Genomic DNA, 27089 nt, shown 5'->3' with positions numbered 1-27089 from the left:
AACAAATCTTTTATCGAGACAGATAGTGGACTCTCTCAAGCAATATCAAATGATAGTCTCTCATGGACTGAACCTTTTCTGCGCTTTGTTACGAACACGACTTGCCATCGACATTTCTCTACTCGACATTTACAACACATTATGTATCAAGCCTTGTAGTATTTGCGGCGAATTTGGAGGATTTATATCCCTTCTAGCGTGGAAGCGATGCTGTTTCCAATGCCTCAAGGAGGCTCCGGAGACCCAAGTGCAAACTCTTGCCTCTATCCGAAAGAAATTCCGTCTGACTAAGGCCAAATCAGATGAACTAAAGTCATTCAAGACCTTTCCTGGAATATATACGATGACTGAATCCGTGTACAAATCCCGCATTGCGATCGTTTCTGTTCATCAGGCCAGCTTGATTTGTAAAGAGCCATCACATGCACTGGGGCAAGCCTGGTTAGCGATCTCAGAACAAAATAAAAAATTCAACTTTATGGGGTCATGCGCACTTCCTTATTACGATAAACTAACCGGGAATGTCGAGCACGGGATGTCGTGTGCTGGGTGTCAACTTGCTCTTGAGAAGGATATCATCGGCGCGAAGGGCGAGAAATGGGCATTCGAGGCTCGAGACAAAGTATATGCACGAGACGGCTTTTTGGAACATTTTCGATGGTGTGAACAGGCACAGTTGCTGTGGAGGTCGAGTGGCGAAGGCAAAAACAGGCCAACTGAGCTACCAGAGGCTGTTCGAAGAGGCGGCTTTTTCAACAACAGAGAATAACAAGGATTTAAAATATCTTCAGTCGGGTGTAGTGATATGAAGTCTCAGGCACACAGTACCATATTGCGTATCACAAGTTATATTCAGTCCAAGGAAATTATGTAGATAGACTAAATTGAAGCTATTCGGAGTCTATAGAGCGCTTTGATTGGCCCATTTAACCGCTGCTTAGTGAGCCAATTGGGCTGCTAGGAGGCCCCGATCGGTGTTTCTATAAACTCCTGTGAATTCCAAGAACATTGACCCCTTAAGCATGAAAGTGTATTTGTCCCTGATGACAGTCGTTATTCTGAAAATAAAAGAGGGGAAATAAGCATCGCGATAGCAAAGAGAATCTCAAAGTATAAATGTTCGAACGCTACCCTTTGCAAACACACCTGGCTGACAGTTTTATAGTGAGCGGTCCAATGGCAAAAATGTCTGACGATCGAACTGCAAACCCACCGCCAATGCAGCCGGTCATCCTGTCCATGGAAGTGGACGATGATGATTCATTTGAGAGCGAATACCGAGTGCGAATCGGAAACCAAGTCAAATATCTCATCATCTCTCCAAGGACCTTTGACAGAGATACTCTTTCATTTCCTATTCAGTCACTACCCTGTCTTCCTTACAACGAGGAGTGGACCGTAGCCCATATCTCGAGAGACGAAACCAGCGGCAACTTGAAGACTTCCATCTCGAACCGAGCACTAGCTGGCGTCAAGTGTCAATGGCATCATACTGAGGTTGATTGCTTAGAGTTGGAGAAGACCAAGCAACTTACGGCAATGGCTTTCGAAGCCGTCTCACTGCAGTTCTTGCAGCAGCGTTTCGTGCGCAGGTTCACTATAGGTAAGGTTGATGAATTTTACCAATCTCTAGTATTCTACTTTCAAACTCAAGAGCGTACTATCTGCAACAGAATCCAAGTCATGAAGTCCAATGGGCCCTATGGGACGAAATAGGGTCATCGCTTTTGAGACGAGATTCAACACACTCCTCTGCTAACATCAACAAGACCCCCCTAAAAAAAGACACTACATGTAGGCTTTCACCTGAATCCTAGCCCTTGTTGTCCTTCCCAGTTCTGGTACTCCTTACCAAGGTACCACCTATTGGGTATTGTCAATGAACATTTGATACATTATGTTAACCCTAACTGCCAGGATTGCGCTTTTGAGCATCTTGATTTTCTGCCCATGATTAATGCCTAATCTCATGCTCCCGGCTTCTAGATATCTTCAGCATCTAGATTAATACTAACATGAAGCTCAACCAGCAAGCCTGAATTTCTTAGTGTCTTTGTTGAGCTCACCACTCATCTCCCTGACTATACAGTTAGTATCGAGAGGCGGATGGACTATAACTTGCCATTCATTTGTCACGAAGTGAAGACACATATTAATCGACTTATATGGATGAATTATCTGCTCAGATACACGCTTTCTAGCGTTTCGTACCTCTCAGTGCCCAACTACACTTAGATCATCTCGATGCTAATTTATCGTTTTCTTAGCATCCATAATCAGATGTCAAAAGCGCTGCTACCAGGTAGCACAGTTCAGTTCATGGCTGCTCCCAAGCAAGTCCGCAGGCTGTGCTAGCAAAATCAGTGCCACGTGGTGGAGGGCGACATACGAGTGACGTGGCAGGCTTTGGGGAAATCTGGGGGTATAGCAATCAAGACAACAATGGTAATATCTAAAGGCTGGGGTAGACTAAAAGTCTTTTTGCCGTGGAACTTGTGTCCACGCCACTCTAATAGCTATGACACAGGACATCGGATTGCTGGCCTGACGTAACAAGCTATTTAGCAGCTGATGTTACAGTGCCTTGTAGTGGCGTATAGTTGCATATACTAGGGTCACAACGAAATTGATATCATGTTTCCAATCTAAAAAAGTACTCAGCCTTGGGCAGCAATAAATACACTTTTCCCTGCATTTGGTGTCAAGAGCTCTATTGTACAGACAAAGGAATCACATTTTCAACTTGTTCATTGTCCAAGTTTATCTTTTTTCACTATTGCAAAACACCCCCCTAAGAATCGAAATTATGGGAATTTTCAGCAAATTCAAACGTCACCTCCAAAAGAGAAAAGCGCTCATTGCAAAGGCAGGCCAAGATACGTCGCCCACCGCCCTCACACATGTTCCAGAACAGCCAGAATCTGGGCCAGCTTTGTCGCCAATACAGGCCGCAACCTCTCCACCGCCACCCCAGCCCGAACCGATAGCACTGTCCACTCTTCAAGAGAGGATTTGGGAAAATGCGTATGAAGGTTCAAGAACGAAAGAGCCAAAGTTGGTAGAGGCGTTCGAGAAGATTATCTTATCTGATCCCCTCGACGATGAGACAAGTTTGGAACCCACCAATCGAATCGAAGACAAGGCGACAGCTGATCTGAAGGTCACATCATATCAAATGAGAAAGGTGGCTGAGAGGGGGATCAAAAGAACAAAGAAGGAGGCTTCCCTAAAGCAAGTAATCGACGATGGTTTGCGAGCAGTGCAGGCTATCATGGGAATCATGGATAAAGCTCTCCGTGCCGCCCCGGAAGCGGCTGTTATATGGGCAACTGTTTGCCTTGGAATAGAGGTATGTGGTTGCGATTTGATCGTGGAATAGGACACAAAGCGTGCTGTTGTTGGCTAACATTACATAGGTCTTGAAAAACCCCATCACCGAAGCACTTGAAAATCGCCAAGGCATCCAGTATGTTTTAGGCAGAACACAGTGGTATTGGGACCTGACTAGTTTGCTTCTTGACGAAAATAAGGGGCATACAACTACAGTTGCACTACGAGACACACTGGAGAAGAACATCACCCAGCTCTTTGAAAAGCTGCTCTTGTATCAAATCAGAAGCATCTGTCTTTACCATCGCAGTCAGGCTATCACTGCTTTGAGGGATACGTTTTTGATCGATGACTGGGCAGGCCAGCTCAGTGACATCAAGGAAGCCGAAAAGGCTGTGCTGTATGACATGGAACAGTACAATGCCCAAGAGATCCAAATCCAAATGCATAAACTCAACAACACAACATCTGATTTGCAAGCCAATCTAGAAAACATCTACGCAGTAGTACAGAGCCAAGCAGCGCAACAGGCAAAGTGGCATCACGACGACAAGGACAATGAATGTCTCAGAGACCTTTACACGACCGATCCCCGAACGGACAAGAAGGAAATCCAGGATAAAAAAGGCGGTTTACTGAAAGACTCCTACAAGTGGATTGTCGAGCACAAGGACTTCCGGAAGTTCAAAAACGAAGCGGAAAGTCGAATCCTCTGGATCAAAAGGGACGCCGGCAAAGGCAAAACAATGCTCCTTTGTGGCATCATCGATGAGCTGGAATTAGATCAGTCAATATCACCCTACTATTTCTTTTGCCAAGCCACAGGTGGTGACCGACTGAGCACCGCCACATCTGTGCTACGCGGCCTGATTTATCATCTTGCATGTTGCAATCCACAGCTCATCAGACACGTGCGAAGAAAGTACGATCGCATGGGGAAAAAGCTATTTGAAAATGGGTCTACTTGGCATGAGGTCCGTGAGATAGCAACCGATATGTTGAAGGATCAAAGCCTGAAAAATGCCATTCTGATCGTCGATGCCCTGGATGAGTGTACTGTGGATCGGAAGCGCCTACTTGACTTCATCACTGAGTCTTCAACCACCAAATGGATTGTATCAAGCCGTAATTGGCCGGATATTGAGGAGCGTCTGAATGATGCAAAGCAAAAAGTCAAGATACACCTTGAAATAAACCAGCATTCGGTCTCTGCAGCAGTCGACTCGTATATCGAATTCAAGGTAGATCAGCTTGCGCGGGACAGAAAATACGACGATGACACGAAGATCGCTGTTTTGCAACATCTGCAGTCAAATGCCCATGGCACCTTTCTGTGGGTAGCTCTGGTTTGCCAAGAGCTTTCTAGTGAAGAAACACGAAAACGCCACACCCTAGCTAAGCTAAAGTTTTTTCCACCTGGACTGAATGCTTTATACGAACTGATGTTGGAACATATCTCCAAGTTGCAAGATGAGAAACTCTACAAGGATATCATTGCCAACACTCTAGTTGTATACCGACCCATCACCCTGGAAGAGCTACATGTCCTTGTTGAACCACTGAAAGATATGGACACGGGGGAGGTGAGAGAAATCATCGCCTCATGCGGGTCTTTCTTGACTCTTCATAACAACACCATCTCTTTTGTACACCAGTCAGCAAGGGACTTCTTCCTAGGCAAAGCCTCGAACAAAATCTTGCCCTCTGGCATTGCGCACCAACACCAAATGGTCTTTGAACGATCATTGGATCTTCTATGCGACACTCTGAAACGCGATATTTACAACCTACAGGCCCCAGGGACTCTCGTCGATGACATTTCTCCTCCTAATCCTGACCCATTGGCTGCTATTCGATATTCTTGCATATTTTGGGTTGATCATTTCCATGACTCGTCTAAGAATGCAGGAGCTAGTGCAAATGATAGGATATTGGACCTTTTCACAAGAAAATATCTTCAATGGCTAGAAGCTCTTAGTCTTTTACGAAGCGTCTATACTGGAGTCCAAGCAATTGGAAAACTAGAGTCTTGTCTGGTAAGTACCTATGAATGAAGAGGATAGATTGTGGAAAGGCAAGGTTTAACATCATGCAACAGGAAAAACCATCAAAGCACCTTCAAGACGTTGTCAAAGATGCTCGCCGATTTCTTCTATCTCATATCAGAGGCATTGAGATTGCCCCCTTGCAAGTTTACGATTCAGCCCTCATATTCAGCCCTACCAACAGCTTGATAAGGCAGATGTTTAAACATGAAGAGCCAAACTGGATTAAGGTGAAGCCAAGAGTTGAGACAGACTGGAATGCTTGTCTGCAGACTCTCGAAGGCCATGACAATACTGTGACGTCAGTCGTGTTCTCAACTGATGGACAGCGACTGGCATCAGGGTCTTGGGACAAGACAGTTAAGATCTGGGATGCGACTTCTGGTGCGTGTCTGCAGACTCTTGAGGGCCATGACAATGTTGTGACGTCAGTGATCTTCTCAACTGATGGACAGCGACTGGCATCAGGGTCAAGGGACAACACAGTCAAGATCTGGGATGCGACTTCTGGTACGTGTCTGCAGACTCTCGAGGGCCATGACAAAGAGGTGACGTCAGTCGTGTTCTCAACTGATGGACAGCGACTGGCATCAGGGTCAAGGGACAACACAGTCAAGATCTGGGATGCGACTTCTGGTGCGTGTCTGCAGACTCTTGAGGGCCATGACAATGTTGTGACGTCAGTGATCTTCTCAACTGATGGACAGCGACTGGCATCAGGGTCTTGGGACAAGACAGTCAAGATCTGGGATGCGATTTCTGGTGCTTGTCTGCAGACTCTCGAGAGCCATTGCATCCGCGTGACACCAGAGGTGTTCAAAACTACCGGACATCGATTATCATCAGGACCGTCGGCTAGTCAAGTTTCTTTACCTCGGTCTAGATCCTACATATACGGTCTCAGCAGTCACCACGACTGGATTATCGAGAATGGGCAAAGGGTTCTTTGGCTGCCACCATCGTGCCGTCCCCACACATTTGCAGTAGTCCACGCAAGATTTGGGTTTGCTACTCGAACTGGTCGTATCACAATCATGGAGTTTAGGTCCAGCAACTAGCTTAAATAGCCTTCCCCTACGATAGGGTTTGGCGTTATATTGTAGATTCCGCTCGTACACTTTGCATAATTTTGGGCTATTTCCCTAAATAAGACTCTTCATTCCTCAAGCCCATAGAGGCCATGGCTTATGATGCTCTGTACTGTAAGACACGAAACCTACGGTCCATAAACCATTTTATCATGCATCGAACTCATTATCGTAAATAATAAGTTGGTCAAGGTTGAATTTTCGGCTCTTAAATTGTGAGTTACATGTGACATGTACATCTATTCCAACAAATGCGAACCAATCCAACATCTATCCTGATCGTAATAGAGAAAAGGATTTGGACATTGTTGTAGAAAAAGCTGGTGCAGACTCCGGAAAGATTTGCAATGATGACATGCCCCTCCCTCCATGTAGACACCTTCAAAACCTATCCCCTCCCTATTCACACCGTCCACGTGATTCCATTTTTCAAGAAACACGCTACAGGCAAATACACAACGGCTGCTCGCGATCGAAATCGCACTAGACATCTAATTTCATGTGTAGATTTCCCAAGTTTGTATCTACAAGATATCGCCAATCTTTATGGTATCTTCGACGATAAACTCCTGCTCTTATGCTGAGCAGGCAAATATTGATGATATGCAAAGCATCAATGATAAATGACCGCTTTACAGTGGGTAGTACGCTACAATATCCTATGCAAGAGCCTTTGAAGACACTATCGCTGGCATTGCCGATTCCTAGCTCCATACTGAATTAAAAGAGGTGGAAGACACAAAGCTTTATCTAAACGCATCTTATATTGACGGGTTTTCTAGTCTGAACTCAGTCATTCTGACGTCAAGACTTCAAGCAGTGTACACCGTCATGACCGAAGCAGTAGGGGCTGCATTCGAGACCTAGTTACACTAATTTCCGCGTCGAATTTCCAAAACCTTCATCTACCAGAGGGAAGATCCCAGCTCGTTTGATAGTTTGCCTGCTGATACCAGAGAAGCATGTATGAGCAAGGTTCGATCACTAGATCGTAAGGCCAAGCCAGATTATACCTGTGTCGGGGTCATGGATAGCCTTCAAGGGCCAGAGAAAGTTAGCTATAAACCTTTTTCCACACACTTCGAGTTTAAGCCTAAGGATACTACTAGATTGAATGGCACAATGTTTCTAGGGCAGAAATTTCGTGGACGCCGGTGAGGGAAGAAGCAGAAATATCGGGCGGGTTGAAATGGCTACTAAGACTACTCTCATCTAAACCTACTGTCACATGAATGGTATTGGCCTTTCTTAGAAGCTTGGCCGTGATCTTTCTCCCCACCAAGTGCACAAAGAGCTTGAGAATCTTCTTTCCTTCTCTGCATACATAATCGAGGTATCAGCAGCGTCCCATCTCTTTCTAATGGAGATTCCACTAGCCTATGTAAGTGTACATGCTGCGATACGGATAACATGTATTAGGAATACGCCTCATGTGTTTGCCACGACGATAATAAGGCTGGCCTATAATAAGTGAGCCATTGCAGCGCGGGGAACCTTGAGCGCATCAGATAGTCTCCCCTGATACTTGGGGCCCTAAAAAGCCACAACCCGACCCAGATCCTAGTACTGAAGAGAACGCTCTGGGGTTGCAAAGTATACGGCTCTCCCTAGTCTGTAGAATAGATCTTAATGTTTGTATCAGTTGATTTATTGAAGGTATTACTTCTACACTACGTCCATGGACTTTATTCCTTTTATATGGTGCTCATGAGAATTCATGAGGATTCATGATAGGGTGTCAACCCCATCATGGATCTTCAGCCACAAGAGGTATGAAGAAACAGGGCATTCATGGGACGCTACTTAACATGCATAGTGTGCTACTAAGGGTAGATATTAGGAGGACGTACTGAATGTCCTGTGAAAAAGAGAAAGAAGGAATAAGTCATTATTGGAATTTGTTCTGTATCTATCTAAGTCTAGTCCGAGGGACGGATCTCAGCCGGTTTATAATCCATCACTACCATGTTCTAGATCAGGCAGATGTCTAATTCTAACCCTAACTATGGGCGAATTAGATCAGGGGTCGGCAATCCTGGTAACCCTGACTTAGGTTACTGACAAAGATGAGAGTAAAACAAAACTGAAGAGAACGATGCTTAAGTTACACGACATGTCCTTTGATGCAATGATATTAGTGAATTTGATGATTATTGGAAATATTCAACTATTGAGGCACTTGGCGTGGCGAGTTTCACTACATACAAGAGAATCTCCATTATGATCAAATACTGTTCATTGAATCAAAATCGCAAAGAAAATGAAGAGAACCGGCGAACCTAGAAAGCGTAATGCAGAGCTTGCTTTATGCATTCCGACCGCTAGAAAACCTGTGCATGTATAGGACAACGTGAATGATGTCATCAGATAATAAAGCCTCGTATATCAGTCAAAGATCATCCGAAATTCCAGGCCTATTAATCAGTGCAGTGGGCCGCATCGCTGCAAAATTTCATATCCACAAACACTTGGGAATTATCATGACTCTGTACACAACGGCAGATTATAGGAGAATAAATGCAACAGCCCGACACGCCTCTGGCAACAATGCTCCTATCGGTATTGGCTACATCAGCACTTGGCAGTGCAATAGCAGTGCCGGCAAGAGCGAGGAGGAAGGCAACAGTCCAGGATTGCATTTTGTTGGGTTGGGTATTGGTAAAAATAAAGTTGGAACTTGTAAAGACAAGAAGATTGGACAGAGATATGAAGTAGAAATGAAGTTTTAAAGAACTGTGAGTAGAGGTAAGTGTGTGGAGTGAGAGAACTGATGTAGATGTGAACAAGTAGAAAAAAGACTGGTTATCATGGAGGAAGGAAAGGTCTTATATACATGCCTTCTCGGAAGCGGGAGTGGAAGACCGCATCAACCACTCCGCTTCCGTCCAGAATATGCCGTCGTACTACTAGGGAAAACTGGTAGGTAGACGTTAAATAATACAAACAAAAATTATATACATGCCTGAATAGATTCTTGAACAGATCTTGGTCCGCTATTTACAGCTATTGATATTTTTGCATCAGAAGAGCTCTACTAAGCAATGGATTAAAGAGCACCTAGGGGCCGGTGTGTAAGCATCCGGAAACAGACTTGTTATCAGCTTTTGGCTATAATAGAGTATTTGTGTAAGTAATGGATTACGTACTTGTATGGGTATCTGCCTATCTGCCCTTTGGCCAAACTTTCATCGTAACCAGAAGTTAATTAACCTGGAATCAAGCTTCCGGCCTGCTATAAGGTTGTTCTAGGTGGATTATCATGCCCCTTCGTTGCTGATAGGATGGGATTCAATGCTGGGGCAATACTATCACGGACTCACAGGGATTATCCGATCTAGAAAAGACTGTAGTTGATAAATTCATTCCTAGCCTTGATTCACAAGGGATTCCACTACAACTACGTGCTGTTGAAGAAATGGCTAGCTGACTGCCCGCCGACTGTGGCGTGTCACCCATCGGCAAGCGCTGGGCTTCCAACTTAATCAAGCGACAGCCAGACCTCAAGACGTGGTATAATCCTACTATGAGATAAAGTACGGATCAGATACAGTATTTCCCCCGAAATCAGTCTTAATAAAGACAGGCTATTCGTGAGCAAACCCTTGCAAAATGGTAGTGTAGAGGGGCGCGTTTAGCTAGAGATTTATTTTGACCTGCCTGTAGTAGACCATTAGCAGTCTTCCCCAATTGATTCATTGTCTTAACGTACATGTATAGTGAGTGAGACAGTATAACGAGTGAAACAAAAATCTCAACCCTCTTCCTAGAAATCACAATAAAAACGCAACACACCATTTAATCAACCCAAATTATTCACTGTACTCTTCCCCAGATGCTTAAATTACTACCTAACATGCTCCTATATTATGACCAGGCTTGCCGCAGACACCACAGTGGTGAACCCCCGGCTGCACGGGCCCTCGCCGACCACCACGTGTCGGTGATTCGGTCGCTGCCTACCCATCCGCATCCGTTTGATCAATTGCTTGATTTCCTTCCCCTGTTCTCGGTAGTCGGATTCTCTTTGTCTGTCGGCGCTTACTTTGCATCTCATTCGCCTGTTCACGGTCTTTGACCATATTAGCCTGCACCTAGGATAAATGATGGGATCACTCAGCCACCTACATTAATCGTTTGAATGACTACAATCTATTCCTGGTTTCTAGGCTGCACTAATTTTGGCTTTCCACATTTATTTGCACCTCTGATGACTATTCTACTATGAATCATGCCCATCACAAAGCTAGTCTTGTCAACATTATAGATACTATCTGATCAGATGCCATACTTTGCAATTGTGTCCACCACAAGTGTGAAGTAGGTATGGGTAGTAGCTGGGTCTTTACACTGAGCTCTCTGGTACTTATACTTCTGAAAAAGAAACATGTCTTGAGCTCTACATGTCGCCTGACGAAGTTTGAAGCCCAAGGTTGGGCTCTGCAAGCAATTGATCAGCCATTCCTCCTACGCCATACAAACGAGGGGCAAACCTCGCAAATCTAGGTCAAGAATAAAGTGAATAAAGATCTCTTCCTCTGGATTGGATAGATTGTGTAATTCAGGGATAATATCGCCTCAGGCGTGGATGCCCTTTCGTCGACACCATAGGGTTGTGAGGTTGACTGTATAGTTCACTACAACACATTAGAGTTTCAATTCTGGGTTATTTTAAAGGGCTTGAAGGGTCAAAAGCATTCTATCATCATAATTAGCCTGTGACAACCTGGGTGGTTGAGAATCAGTTGATCAAATAGAGAAGGTGTAGGTTGAGGGATATTTGTTTCGCTCGCTATGCTGTTTCACTGACTATACATGCACGTTATGTTGTCCTAAATGCTTTTTAACTTTGTTTCTCCAGGGGTCTACATTTTTACTTGGCTGCATTTGTGTTACATGATTAGTCGGGACTAGCTTCTACAACACGAAATACGAAGAGATCCCGTTGAAACGATGTTCTATTCGTCCATGACAACACAAGGCACTGCGACAGAACCCACAGCGCCACTGATATCTACTGTGTAATATTCATCACTAAGCTAAGGATTACATGTTATTGTGGTTCCCATTTCGACGATATGACAACCTCAAGAAACATCCTATCAGTAGTCTAATGTGACATAGTGTATAGGTAGTGCTAAAGGGAAAATACAAACCCAGTCAAAACAGTGGATTCACCGCCATCAAAAGCCCTATATTGCAAAGATGGAAGGAGATATATAGCACCGAATCAATGGGCCATAGATCTGGATGCAAGATAGTACATCTGCCTAACAGCTAATCACCAGCTTGTCAGTATGCTGAATTCAGGTTGTCAAATATTCACTCACACGGTAACTTTTGGCCTTCACTTATATTTCTGATACTTGATATCGTCCTTCACCACAGCGCATTTAGTTAATCTATCCCACGATTCCATGCACCGTAATAGTGCCCTTGACAACAGCAGAACTTGATCTGAGCCCAGGCGGCTGTGACTGAGCACATTGCGGTAGCTCTGCTGAGCAATGGACCAAAGAGCACGTAAAGGCCTGTGTCTAGGCTTCCAGATACTGACTTGTTATCAGCTTTTGGTTGTAATATAGGATTTGTGAAAGTAATGGATTACGTACTTGTATAGGTATCTGTCCTTTGATCAAAATTCCATGCGAACCGGAAGCTAACTATCTATTTTCGTGATTAATGGCTACATTTTAGACAGTGGTTCATTCACACTTTATACAACACATTTCGCCATGTTTCTAGCCCTCCCTATATGAATCATTGCTGACATGTTTGTAATGCTTTTATATTTTCAGATATGCCGAGCCACTTGCGTAGCTAAGATCACCCCATACTCTAGCCAGCCACGCTAATCTCATCTTATAATGCACATTAGAGTTCTACCAGTACATATGAGCAGGATGTACTGAATGTCCCTAAATGGGAAGGAGAAGGAATTAGTGGTTGTTGATGTTGTTCTACATCTATCTAATTTTTGATTGAAGAGCAGGTCTCAACTGCTTTATAAATCCATCACAATAGTGTCTAGACTATATACATGGCTTTGGAAATAGCCCTTCATGTTTAATACAAGCCTTGATGTTTGGCTGAACGTGGTTAGGGTCAATAGTCTTAGTAATCTCGACTTAGGTTACTGACAAGTTCACACCACACATACCTACACCAATGGCAGGTATACACTAGGTGTAAATCTCAGCTTTAGAGAGTAGGGGGGTAGTGATACATCCTGATTATTAATGTTCCCATTTTTTACTACTAGATCTATGACAGACAGTTTTACATGTTGACCTATGCTACGATATAACAAGAAGAACCATGTCTAACTATATATTAGTTATTGTTCTTTATAAAACTAATTATTAAGCTTCCGGGAACTAATTTGCCGCCGTTACTTCGGATGGTTAGTTATTCTTGCGTTGCACTCTCAGCACGCCTGAAACACGTGATTAGTAATTATGCCGAAACCTACGGGTCCAATTGGGCCCCGAAACCTACGCATCGTGGGTGAAGACACACGAAAGTATTAAAGCCCTGACGGTCAAGTATGAAAGACAAAGAGCTGGAAAAAATGAAGTTAGTTGAAACGAAGAGGGGATAGGAGTAACTTGAAAATTATTGAAGATATAACGTGCGTGATCAGCGAGCGACGCACTTTCATCAAGCCTCCGAATTAAACTTGCAATAAAAACACCATAATTTGTCAGATTAATTAAACAAGACATGGTAGTGATGGTTGGGATCCGCTGTTCAGGCAGGAAACAGATAGATACAGAGCAAATTCAATAATCACTTATTTCTCCTTCTGGGACATCCAGTATCTACTAACGTCAATGATAAGCGAATGCCCGACTGAGTGGTGGCTTTGATGCCCATCAACGATAAGAACCCGATAGCGACTGTTTGATCGGGCTCTTGTATGGTAATTGAAGTGCTTGAGCCACTTAAGACCTGTATCATTGTCGGTCCACTCATTATGAGTCGTGGAAATAGCCCAATCCCCTTGCAGGTTACTTTCTCAGTACCAGCTGGAGAGGTGATATTGGCCCACAACCACGATGAATGGTGCGACTACCCATTCCCGGTTTTCAGGATGCAATGGTTTGGATCATGGAGAATGAGCAGAGGGTGCTCTGGCTGCCACCATTGTGTCGTTCTTCGAGATTCTCAATACTTGACTCAAGATTTGCGTTCGGTACTGCGTCTGGCCGTATGGCAATCATCTCAAGTAGCCTACCCCTGGGATGGGGTTTGGCATTGCATTATAGATTCTGCTCTTACACTTTGCACAACTATGGACCATTCCCCTAACCAAGACTCTTCATTTCTCAAACACATAGACGCAATGGGTTATGATGCTCTGTATCAAAAGACACTAGTCCTACGGTCCATAAGCCATTCCACCATGCATCCACAAGTACAGCATCAATTGGTAAATCATAGTACAGTTCGCCTAGCATGTTTCATTCGTTGGTACTTTGATACTCAATATTGCTGCTCTATTTTTCGGCAATATCCTATAAGCTCGACGAGCCAAATATCGTAAATCATCAGTTAGTCAAGGTTGAACATTCGGCTCTTCAAAAGTGAGTTACATGTGACATGTACATTTGTTCCAACAAATGCGAACCAATCCAACATGTATCCTAATGGTAATAGAGAAAAGTCCTAGCACATTGTTGGAAAAAAAGGCTGTGCAGAGTCCAGAAAGACTTGCATTTCTGACATGCCTCTTCTCTTCATACAAATATCTTCAAAACTTATGTCCTATCTATTCATACGCTGAGCAGGCAAAGAATGATGGCGGGCAAAGCATCATCAATAAATGACTCCTTTGGGTAGTACGCTATGATATTCTATGCAGAAGCTTTTGGAGACACCGTCACTAGCATCGCCGATTCCCAGCTCAATACTTGGTTAAAAGAGGTGGAAGATATATAACTTTGCGTGAATACACCTTAATTTGAAGGGTTTACTAGCCTGAACTCAGTCAATATGATGCCAAAACTTCAATCAGTGTACGCCTTCAGGACTGAAGCAGGAGGAGCTGCGTTCGAGAGCTAGCTACACTGATTTTCACGTTGAATTTCCAACAGCTTCGTCCACCAGAGGGAATATCTTAGCCGACTTGGGAGTTTACCCGCAGACATTAGAGAAACATGTATGAGCAAGTTCCGGTTATCAGGCTGCAAGGCCGGGCCGGATTATACCTGTATTGGACACGTGGGTGTCCCTAAAAGACTAGAAAAAACCGGCCATAAACCCTTTTCCACAGACTTCGAGTTTAAACTTGACGATAGAGATTCAGTGGCACTATGGTTCTAGGGCACAAATTCCATGGACGCCGATGAGGGAAATAAGAAGCAAATGTATTGGGCGAGTTAAAAGGGCTGTTAAGGCTCTCATCTAAGCCTACCATCACATAAATATCATTGTCCCTTCCTAGAGATTAATGCTTATTTTGCTCTACACTAAGTGCGCAAGAAGCCTTAGGGCCTTCTTTCCTTTTCTGCATACATAATCGGGGTATTGGCAACGTCCCATCTCATCCTATGGACACTCCAGTAGCCTAGGCAAGTGGAAATGCTACGATACGGGTAGCATGTATCAGGAATACGCTTCATGCGTTTGTCACGACAATGATAAAGCTGGCCTAGGATCAGTCAGCCATTTTAGCGCGGGGGAACTTGAGCACACTAGATAGTCTCACCGGATACTTGGGTCCCTAGAAGTCACAATCTCACGCGGATTGTAGTACTGAAGAGAGAGTTGTAGGGGCCCACAGTATACGGCTCGCCCTGGGCTGCATCCCGCACACTTTGTTCAACCTGCTTTGTTTTCATGAATTTAGTCGTATTGCGGGCAAAGGTAGTCCAATGTTGTAGTATCGAGGGATAAGTAATTGATGCCTGAGGCCTTGTGCCTAGTAGTGTGGTCATCCATCACGCATGTCAGTAGTGGCTAGCAATATCTTCACGTACAGTTATCTATTCTAACATAGTGGCGTTTGGCCATAGTCCCGTCAAACAGACAAGAAACACCAGTCCAATCGTCTGGCTAGCTACTACATCTAATGGAGTCCTCTATACTCTTCTTCGGTGCAAGTCTAGTTACAGACATGCACATTGATAGACATGAAATTCAGCTTGGCGTCAAATACTATCGGTATTACTAACGTACATGATGAGCGAATACACCAACTATGCGGATGCACCAAAAAGATTGTCGCTGAAGACCGAACATAGGATGCAGATGCAAGACAGTATTTGGTCAATTAGAACTTATTGTCACTGTGTTCTCCAGATCTAACAACAGAATTCCTGTCATATACTTGAAAAAATTAAAATGAGACTAAAACAAACCTGAAGAGAAAGTAGCACGAGTTGCGCAACATGTCCTTTGATGCAGTAATATTGCTCAATTCCATAACTACGGGAAGATTCAACTACTGAAGCACTCGGTGTGATGGGTTTTGCTACGTACAAGAGAATCTCAGTTATGATCAAATACTGTCTGTTTTATCAAATATTGTTTATTTTATCAAAATTGTAAAGAAAATGAAGAGGTATTGCGAACCTAGAAAGCATCAAGAAGGGCATGCTTCAAGGGTTTCGAACGCTAGAAAAAAGGCCAGTGTGCAGGTGAAGGGAAACATGAATGAGGTAATCCAAGAAGTGAGCCTAATGGATTCGCCGAAGTTGATCTGAAATTCCAGGCCCATTAACAATCGGCTACACCTTCGCAAAATCTCATGTCCACGTAAACGTGGGCTCCATTATAAGACTCCACACAACGGCAGGCTTTGGGCAAACGGCAACACGTCCTGTCTCTGGCAAAAATGCTACCATCGGTATTGGCTACATCAACAGCAGGCTCAACAGCAGGCAGTGCAATAGCAGTGCCAGCAAGAGTGAGGAGGAAGGCAACAGTCCAGGATTTCATTTTGTTGGCTTGGGTATTGGTAGAAATGAAGTTAAGACTTGTGAAGACAAGAAGATCGGAAAGAAGTATAAAGTAGAAATGAAGTTTCAAAGAAATGTAGCTAAAGGTAAGCGTGTAGAGTTCGAGAGCTGATGTAGATGTGAACAAGGAGTAAAAAGACTGGTTATCATGGAGGAAGGAAAGGTGTTATATACATGCCTGAATGGATTCTCGAGGAAAACTTGGTCGAGTATGTAAAGCCATTGATGCTTCTACATCACAAGAGCTCTCGTGGGTTACGGACCACAGAGCTCATAGAGGCCTGTGTATACGCTCCCGGAAACTTACTTTTCATCGGCGTTTGGCGATAATAAAGCACTTGTGGAAGTAATGGATTACGTACTAGTATAGGCATCCGTCCTTTGCTCACAATTCAATTGTAACTAGAAGCTAACTAACCTGGAATTAAGGCCCAACTTGCAACAGGGTTATTATATCCGGTGGATAATCATGCACTTCGCTGCTGACAGGATGGGATTAACTGTCGGCACAATATCATTCCGAATCACCGACAATACCTAATCTAGAAAGGCGGGTCGTCGGCAAATTCGTTCTTAGCCCTGATTGACAAGGGTTTCACCTACAACCATGTGATGTTGAAGAAATGGCTAACCGACTGTTCCACGACTATGGCGCGCCACCTGTCGGCAAGCGCTGGGCTTCTAACTTTGTCAAGCGATAGCCAAACCTCAAGACGTGGTTTAATCCTAATATGATATGAAGTACAGATCGGATACAGCATTCCATCTAAAATCAGTCGCAATATAGACTGGTTATTAGTGAGCAAACCCTTGCAGGAGGGTAGCGTGGAGGGACGCGTTGAGCTAGAGATTCTAGCACCATCTCTCTTCAAGACAGACAACACCTTAGAATGCATAAACTAACGTTGGGACTACCTACGGTGCAGAGAATGTGAGAATCTGGCTCATCCTCGCAAATCAAGCCGAGATTATAAGCAGCAATAACAGCGTGAAAGAGTTGGCGTATTTATGCTTCCAAGCCAGGCCTTATTTTTAATTAGAATGCTCTGTTTCTAATGAAGGAGTAACTAAATGCACATTGTTGAGAAAAGCAAAACTATTCACAAGCATTACGAGGGAACACCCTGGTAGACTAAAACCTAAAAAGTCAAAGGAGCCCGGACAGGCCTTGGATATCAATAACACATATCCAACCACCCACCCACCAGGGCCCCGGCGTCACATCGATTGATCCAAGCAGAACAAGTGGGCAGTTGGAATTTAGGCTTATTCTATTGTGCTAGGAAGGATAAATACAAAGATTAAATAAGCAAAGATCAAGCTTTAAATCTCAGAATGTACCATATACCATGTACCTACATCTGGTGCTGGCTTGCCCGATGTTGTTTTGAGTAGAGCTAGAATCTCCACAGCATATTGACCTACCTAGAGTTGGGTATTACGACAGTAGATATTAGGAGGATGCACTGAATGTCCTAAAATAAGGGGTTTTTCTGTCTATCTGTTTCTTCCATAAAGAGCTGATCTGAACCATCACTACCATATCTAGCTAGTCCAAATACATGAGCCCCCTCATAACTGATGCTAACCCTAACGTTTGGGCGAACTAGACCAGGGTCAGCCGTCCTGGGAATCATGACTTAGGTTACTGACAAATCAATAATATTCACCAGTTGGTTCTTTGTCTTATGAAGTCCTGAATGATTTTAAATTCTGTTTCTCAGGGGGTCTAAATTTTTGCCTGGCTAGATTTGTACTACATGATTAGTCGAGGTTCATATCCAAGGAGCGGGAGAAGCTTTTGCAATACGAAATACGCGGAGATCCCGTTTAAACCATGTTCTATTCGCCTAAGGCTTGTTATTCACTTCTGCGATAGAACCCATAGTGCCGCCGATATCTACTGTGCAACCATCATCACTAAGCTAAGGATTACATGTGATTGATGTTCGCCTTTCTACCACCTGATAACCCCAAGGAACATCCTATCAGTAATGTAATGTGATATGGTGTATATCTGGCACTTAAGGGAATATACGAAGTCGGTCATTATGGTGGATTTGAATTGGTAAAACTTGGGCTATCCATGCAACAGATAGATAACAATAATAATACGATGCTGAGTGTAAGGATTGGTGTGCGTGTGGAATAATATGGATGTGCTAGTATATAGTAGGGGCCTGTGATTACGTGGCTAACGGCAATATAACCTCTCATCCCTATCAAAGCTCTGTATTGAAAAGATGGAAGGAGATGAATAATACTAAATCAATGGGGCACAGATACGGATGTAAGATAGTACATCTGCCTGACAGTTAATCACCAGCTTATTAGTATGTTGAAAAGATTCACTCACACAGTGACTATTGGCCTTGGCTTATATTTGTGATACTTCATCTCATCCCTTACCACAACCCTTTTGTTAGTCTATGCCATGATGCTATGCACTTTAATAGTGCCCTTTACAACAACAGCACTTGATTTAGGCTAAGGCGACCATCACTGAGCACATTGCGGTATTGCTGGGTATGGCTAAAAGACGTGCGTCTTGGTCTTGTGTTATTATCCATAATTACTAGATGACGAAATTGCGTTCAGGGGAGGATGACTTTCCCTGAGTTTGGAGCTCTCGGAAAGAGGAATTGAGATATAATTAGCCATTAGTAAGATGTAGCACTCACAAGTCTAGCGAGTCCCCACGAGGTATGTCCAAGGTTGCATTTTGTTGGTTTGGTTATTGGTAGAAATGAAGTTACAAAGAACTGTGGCTAAAGGTGAGTGTGTGAAGTTAGAGAACTGATGGAGATGTGAAGAAGCAGTAAAAGGACTGGTTATCGTGGAGGAAGGAAAGGTCTTGTATACATGCCTGAATAGATTCTTGAGCAAAACTTGGCCGAGTATGTAAAGCCATGAATACTTGTACATCACAATAGCTCTACTGAGCAATGGACCAAAGAGCACGTAAAGGCCTGTGTATAGGCTTTCGGAAAATTACTTGTTAATAGCTTTTGGCAATAATAAAGTGCTTTTGGGAGTAATGGATTACGTACTGTCATTTGTCGAAACTTCCGTTGTAGCCGGACGTTAACTATCCATTTTCGTGATTAATGGCCACATTTTAGACAGTGGTCTACTCACTCTTCATACCACATAATTTGGCATGTTTCTGGCCTTTCTTACATGAATCAATGGTAACATATTTGTATTACCTTTATATTTTCACAAATGTAGAGACACTTGCATCGCTAGGATAATCCCCATACTCTAGCTAAGCTTACTCATATTATACTACTTACACATTAGAGTTCTAGCAGTATATATTAGGCAGATGCACGCATGTCCTTGGAATAGGAAGAGGAAGAAATAATTCATCATTAATGTTGTTCTATATCTCAACTGGTTTATGTATCTATTACTACAATGTCTAGACTAAACATATGGCCTTTGAAAAGACCCTTCGTGTCTAATGCTGTTGCCTGGCGCTCTGAGCACACCTCAGGCACGTAACTGGCAATTGTGCATACACCTATCCACTGTGGCTGAATGTACACAAAAGTATAAAAGCTAGAAGAGCTGGAAAAGGAATTCAGAAATGATGGAAAAATAGTCAGTGATTAATAGAGTTAATAAAGGAATCACAGTGTCAGGTCTATTCAACAAATACTGGTCCTGACGTTCGGCCGAGCTTAGTTCGAGCCCCCAATCCTAGTAACTTCTACTTATGTTACTGACAAGTTTACACATACCTATATGAATCGCAGGCATAAACGAGACGTAAATCTCAGCATTGGAGACTAGAGGAATAATGGTGTCTCCTGATTATCCAAGGTCTAATGCTTTAACACTATATCTATGATGGAGAAAGTTTTGCATACTGACCTGTGCTACGATATAATAAGCGGAGCCATATCTATACATCAGTTAATGTGCTTTACGAGACTCATTATTTGACATCCGGAATCCAAAATGTCGTCGCCGTCATTCCTTCGGCGATAAGTTATGTATGCATGTCTTCTAAATTTATTCCCTGTCAATGATAGCACTCACCTGTAATACGGCAGGACCCTCGGATAGATTTCACCATCTCACCCTGAGATGTGGCACCCTACGGGGCCCGATAGGTGTACCCCCACTCCGTTTTTGCTTACTAAACCCTTTTTTAGCTTGGGGCCCCAATAGGCGCACACGGCTGTGCGGCTTACGTAAACCTTAAATACTTACATAATCTCCAAAAAATGCATCTACATAGTGTATATGGATTTAACGGTGCGCTATCACACACCACCAACTTGATTTGAATATATTCAAGAGAATTCCTATTTGCACCGAAAACTTCAATGCCCTATACACCAAGTAATTGAATCAATCACATGGCAAATTTAAGAACAATCTAGCCAATCAAATATAGCCATACTTTACAAGCTCTCTTTTATCCTGAATTCAAGAAAGTCAAATCTGGGCCTCTTGTACTGAGTGTTGTATATAGCCTTCTTCCCTTCCTCTACCTCCTGTGGTGCCTCCTTTGGTGATATGGCCAGTTTTATTTGCCATGTTTCCCTCTTTCCTTTGGCTTTAATTGTCTCTATATCCTGCTGATCCATCACCACAAGGCTATTTCTATACTCTCATTGACTAAGTTGATGCTGTACTGAGGCAGTTGTATGGCCGGAGCCTTGGTCTGGAATCAGCTGTATAATAGGGAATGGTTATGGGATGATTGTCTGGCGTTTATAGATGGATTGGGACAATGGAAAGACAAGTTATTTCACCTTCACTGAAGGTTGCAGTCTTTCAAGGGCACCCACGCTCACATTGAGTAGCTTCTGGCTGCTGAATTAAGAATATATCATCATCCTCAGTGATTTAATCATGCAGCCACTAATACAAATCGACTTTGACCTTTGCAATGGCTTCTTTGCTGTATGACTTCATGCAATGCACTTCTTTTGCTTAGCAACTTCTGCATCAAAAGCTTTTTTCTTATTTTGTAAAAGCTCTTGAATAATATCAAAACCCCCTTAAAGTCGCCAGTACCTCTGATCAAGTAGCTTTTTAGCTCATGATGTGCTGACTCTGTTGGAGAGATACTTCATTGGCTGTAGTTTCTGATATTCTTGACAAAACAACCTGTCCACTCCTGATGTGCTGGCCAATATTCACATTTTATAAAGATATAAAACTATTTGATTAACTAGATTGTGGTCAGATTAGCTATGTTGTTCATTTAATTACTTGGTGTGTGGTGCATTGAAGCTTTAAGTGCAAATAGGAATTCTCTTCAACACACTCAAACCAAGTTGGTGGTGTGTGATAATGCACCATTAAATCCATATACACTATGTAGATGCATTTTTTGGAGATTATGTAAGTATTTAAGGTTTACGTAAGCTGCACAGCTGTGTGGGGCCCCAATAGGTGCACACGGCTGGGCCCCAATAGGCACACATGGCTGTGCGGCTTATGTAAACCTTAAATACTTACATAATCTCCAAAAAATGCATCTACATGGTGTATATGGATTTAATGGTGTGTTATCACACACCACCAACTTGGTTTGAGTGTGTTGAAGAGAATTCCTATTTGCACTTAAAGCTTCAATGCACCACACACCAAGTAATTAAATGAACAACATAGCTAATCTGACCACAATCCAGTCAATCAAATAGTTTTATATCTTTATAAAATGTGAATATTGGCCAGCACATCAAGAGTGGACAGGTTGTTTTGTCAAGAATATCAGAAACTACAGCCAATGAAGTATCTCTCCAACAGAGTCAGCACATCATGAGCTACAAAGCTACTTGATCAGAGGTACTGGCGACTTTAAGGGGGTTTTGATATTATTCAAGAGCTTTTACAAAATAAGAAAAAAGCTTTTGATGCAGAAGTTGCTAAGCAAAAGAAGTGCATTGCATGAAGTCATACAGCAAAGAAGCCATTGCAAAGGTCAAAGTCGATTTGTATTAGTGGCTGGATGATGATATCTTCTTAATTCAGCGGCTAGAAGCTACTCAATGTGAGCGTGGGTGCCCTTGAAAGACTGCAACCTTCAGTGAAGGTGAAATAAGTGTGATAGCGCACCGTTAAATCCATATACACCATGTAGATGCATTTTTTGGAGATTATGTAAGTATTTAAGGTTTACGTAAGCCGCACAGCCGTGTGCGCCTATTGGGGCCCTTAGCTTGCGGGGCCCCATAGGTGCACATGGCTGGCGACGCCTACATCCACTCCCCCCATTTCTATTTCCGCCCCCCTGTTTCTTGGGCTACATAATCAATTTTTTAGTGTATCTCAGCAGTGTTTTGAGCCCTTACTAGCAATGTAGATGTAGCAAATGCACTAGATAGAGGTATGTTAAAAAATACATACATACATACTAGAAAGAGGTAAATAATGTAGTGAAAATTATGTATTGCAAAGCTCTGAATACTTAAGGGGGCATGCCTTCGAAGTCATTGTATGGCCAACCTGATGACACTTGCTACATTTTGAAGCTTTCCTTCTCGTAGGCCCAACTTTCTCAAATCCAGACAGCTCACACTTCGTACTTGTGACCGGCTGAGTAGGTGTTTTGAAAGTCAGGCACTTCCATCGCTCTAATTCTGCGTTGTCTGCTACGTAGTCTGCTGTACTGTTTGCATTTACAGCATTTAAAGCGACTGCTACAGCGTCTGCCTCCATCTCTATCTGGTGTATCTGTAGTCTGCTTGCTGGTGCTGCCAAGGGCTCACAGCAAAATCTTGATTATAAACCAAAAAACAGGGGGGGGAGCGAAAATAGAAATGGGGGGGGGAGCGGATGTAGGCGGCGCCCACATGGCTGGGGGGTGGTGCATCAAGCAAAAAGACCGGTGCATGTAGCAGTCGCCAGCCGTTGTGCGCATATTGGGGCCCGTCCCATGTGATTTTAAAATGCACATAATCCCCACATATGCATCTAACGCTACACATATGCATCTAATGGTGCACTGCCCTGCGTCACTAATTTGATTTGAGTTTATTCGAGAGAATTCCTATTCGCACCTAAAAGCTTAATGCCCTACACGAAGCAATTGAATCAATCACATAGCTGATCTGACAGCAATCCAGCCAATCAAATAGTCTTTTATCTTTATAACACGTGAATATTGGCCAGGTGGGCAGGCTGTTTTATCAAGAATATCAGAAACTACAGCCAATGAAGTATGTCTCCGACAGAGTCAGGACATCGTGGGCTAAAAAGCTATTTGGTCAGAGGTACTGGCGACTTGAAGGAGGTTTTTGACACCAGGCAAGAGCTTTTACAAAAGAAGCAAAAAGCTTTTGATGCAGAAGTTGCCAAGCAAAAGGAGTGCATTCATTGAAGTCATCAGAACATTAGCTTAGCAGTATCTGGTGAAGAATCATATGTCTGTGTTAATATTCCTGTCAAGCAACATCGCTATATTGCAGGTGTACATACTTCAGGTCTCCCTACTTGTCTTTCTCTCATATGCTCTTGTTCTAGCTTTTGTAGAAAGTGATATGGGCTACCTTGTGCCTATAAAATTATGGCAAAAAAAGACTGCAAAGAAGCCTCTCCAAAGGTCGAAATTGATCCGTATTGATAGCTAAATGGCGAAATTACTGAGCACGAGGATATCATCTTAATTTGGGAGTCAGAAGTTATTCAACATGGGCGTGTGCACCCTTGAAAGACTGCAACCTTCAGTGAAGATGAAAGAAGTGTTTTTCCATTGTCCCAGTCTGTTTACAAACGCCAAACAATGATCGCATCACCATCCCCTGTTAAACAGTCGATTCCAACCCAAGGCTCTAGCCATACAACTTCCTCAGTACGGCACCAACTCAGTCAGTCGGAGTATGGCGATAGCCGATGGGTCAGCAGAATATGGAGACAATTCAAGGCGAAGGAAAGACGGAAACATGGCAAATAACGCTGGCCATATCACTAAATAAGGCACCACAGAAGGCGGAGGGAAGAAAGGAGGCTACATACAACGCTCAGCGCAAGAGGCCCAAAGTGGACTTTCTTGAATTGAGGAGGAAAGAGATTTCGTAAAGTGTTGCTATTATGGCTATTTGATCGACTAGATCGTTCTTAATTTGGTCATGTGATTGATGTGATTGATTCAATTGTTTGGTGTAACATGCTTGATAAGTGAGCGATGCAGATAAATGGGCGACGGACTTTTCCCTCCTACATCATATCATGGACGTTTAGACTTTTATTCTATCCTCGAGGAGTCACAAGGAGCAAAGGTTCGGCGGTGTAGTATTTACGCAAAGACTCGACATAATGCAAGGACCTAGAGGGCAATCGAGGTCAACAGGGAATACTATATTGGTTCGTTTTAATTGATCAGATAGATCACAGCTACTCAGCTAGTCGTAAAATAGAGCGAGGAAAATACAAATGCTGTGATGGTGTTTGGAAAAGGATAAGTAATATCATCTCGGCCAAAGATGAGGCTTGAACCAGGCCAAGACCATGTGTGAGCAAAATGTAGAGATGCAAGAGTAGATGCAATTCCTTGAAGAATGGATATCAAGTCGAAGAGAAGAAGAAACAGAAGAATTTCTAGATGCCTCGCAGGCTAGAGACTTCCAAGATGTCGCCTAAGCCAAACCTTGCGTAAATTGCAAACTGTCACAACTAATGAGGGAAAACAAATGGAATTGTCCTGACGAAAGAACCGGGTGAGCGGGAAGTTGGTGCAGGTGGTCGAGAGACACCACACCAACAGCAAAGCCCATGAGAAAGCCGAAGTGGAATACAAAAAGAAAGGGCTGCGGCCGGACTACTCCGCAGGCCAGGAAAGGAGAGGACAGGAAATCGAGAAGAGACAAGAGGAAGGGCCGAAGTTATGGCGGTGGGACCCGATGAAGGGGGAAGCGACGCTGGTGGCCGGGAGACACCACGCCAACGGTGAGGCCCACGAAAACGTTCACATGGATTACACGTAGACCCGGGTAGAGCAACGACTGGAGCTGAGGCTATTGCCTTTAGAATGGGCATTGACAAATGCACGGGGGCAAGGGAAACCCTGGCGCCGAGTCAGAGCTCCCTAGGCCAAACAAGGAGAGGCCAAGAAAGCAAACGTAGGGAGGACGGTGTTTTCTTCTTGGAACACCAAGCTCCGGACGGGGGAGAGAGATACCTTGTGGCAGGGGTCTATTTCTGGAGTGAAGATACCAGACACAGGCCAAGACAGGAAATGAAGGAACAAGAAGAAAAAATCAGGGCTATCTAAGTAGAAGGGAGACTAAGCATAGTAATGCTTGTGACGGAGAGTGTGAATGAAGATGGTCAAGATCTTTTCTTGGCTTAGCCCAAGCAGAGGAAAACGGGGTATTAACTATTTGCTGACAGCAGCACTTCATTAAGCTCCTAGAGAAACTTGATCTTGACGAGGGGATGAGGGAAGACATTGGTAAACCTACCTTTAGGGCAAGCCTTTGGTGTTTGCTTAGGATTGCCTTCGTAGATCGGACCAAGAGAGAAAGATGCTAGGGGGCCAAGTGGGGATGAATCCATGTACCTACTCAATCTGGCTGGTTGTGGATGCGAGTGTATAACACACTAGATGTCGTTTCGTCGTTATTTCTGCGCAGTCTCAGTGCATCCTGCTCTTTGCTATCGGGCTGCTCAGTCTATCCCGACATTGCATCAAATGTCGTCATTTAGGACAGTCAGCAGCAACGAATAAGTCCTAGCAGCTATTTCACCTCATTAAGTGACTATGAAGACAACTGGAAACACACTACAACATCTCAGTTTCCATTGTCATATTTGCGATTTGGAGTTTCAGAATGTGTTACTATTTGTTGTCGACAATATCTGTGCTACGCAATCCATAGAAATAGGCCCTTCAAACCGTGCATAGAGACGAAATGGCGCATATGTGTGTAGACATATCTCTGCGCCGTGGAGATCTGAAGGCACTTTTTTTTGGCTCTATGAGCGACGTAGTGCATGAAGTCTAGGCAAATTTTACCATTAATCAGGTGGTCAAGGCTCTCTATTGCAAATGAGCTTTGGTGCGTTGAAGTAGTTGTATATTGTTGTAAAGTCTTGTGTCACCCAAGTGCCTAGCGTAAGCTACACAATTCAATCCTTTGGTAACACAACACCACAGCTAACCAATATTGCTCTTGTGCGCGATATTTTCCATCGCAATTCATTTCATTCTTCTTTATAGATGCGACGATGAGTATATATATTGAGTGCTTCATTTGGACAGTGAGGGCTAGGCAAGATGAAATTCCCCTAAATGTTCGCAGAAGAATCTTGACAACAAAAGGATTAGGCTATGCATCCATTGCGATAGAGCTTTCAGTCTAGTCTCGACAAGACAATCGGGCCAGTTTTTATCTCCCACAAGACGAAGAGGAAGTAGGCGAAAAGAGACGAAAAATAGCGCACGCATCAAGTTACATGCTTTTACTAGGTCGTCATACCATGCCATGCGGCTTCTAGCCCATGTAGTTATCGAGTGAGATCCTTTCTTATCTAGAGTAGATACACAAAGTGCTTTTCTCGATTTCTGAATATACGTTCCTTATATTCTGCTACGTAGACTAGAGCCCCCAACCAGTGCTGTCTTGTTCTAAGGTGTCAAATTCGACCAACCATAGTTTCAGGCGTTGAGTTTCGGTGCTAGTTAACAAAACCTTGGCTAACTA

General features: G+C 43.5%; 2 protein-coding genes across 2 annotated transcripts; both read left to right on the top strand.

Moving 5' to 3' along the window:
* Window positions 1–1185: 1185 nt before the first annotated feature.
* On the top strand, window positions 1186–1716 carry HOO65_050482 (uncharacterized protein; the record flags this gene model as incomplete). Its single annotated transcript, XM_071000913.1, has 1 exon — window positions 1186–1716. The coding sequence occupies one exon, from the start codon at window positions 1186–1188 to the stop codon at window positions 1714–1716; it is 531 nt and encodes a 176-aa protein (XP_070858541.1).
* A 1090-nt stretch (window positions 1717–2806) lies between these two features.
* Window positions 2807–6433, top strand: HOO65_050481 (Vegetative incompatibility protein HET-E-1; the record flags this gene model as incomplete). The annotated part of the gene is made up of 3 exons (XM_071003123.1): window positions 2807–3349; window positions 3417–5366; window positions 5429–6433. The coding sequence occupies 3 exons, from the start codon at window positions 2807–2809 to the stop codon at window positions 6431–6433; spliced, it is 3498 nt and encodes a 1165-aa protein (XP_070858540.1).
* Between the last annotated feature and the right edge of the window lie 20656 nt (window positions 6434–27089).

This window comes from Ceratocystis lukuohia (genome assembly GCF_044167205.1).
Source record: "Ceratocystis lukuohia strain C4212 chromosome Unknown Supercontig5_pilon, whole genome shotgun sequence".
Lineage (NCBI taxonomy): Eukaryota > Fungi > Ascomycota > Sordariomycetes > Microascales > Ceratocystidaceae > Ceratocystis > Ceratocystis lukuohia.
Note: the sequence above shows the minus strand (reverse complement) of the source record. Positions and strands in the feature narration are given on the sequence as shown.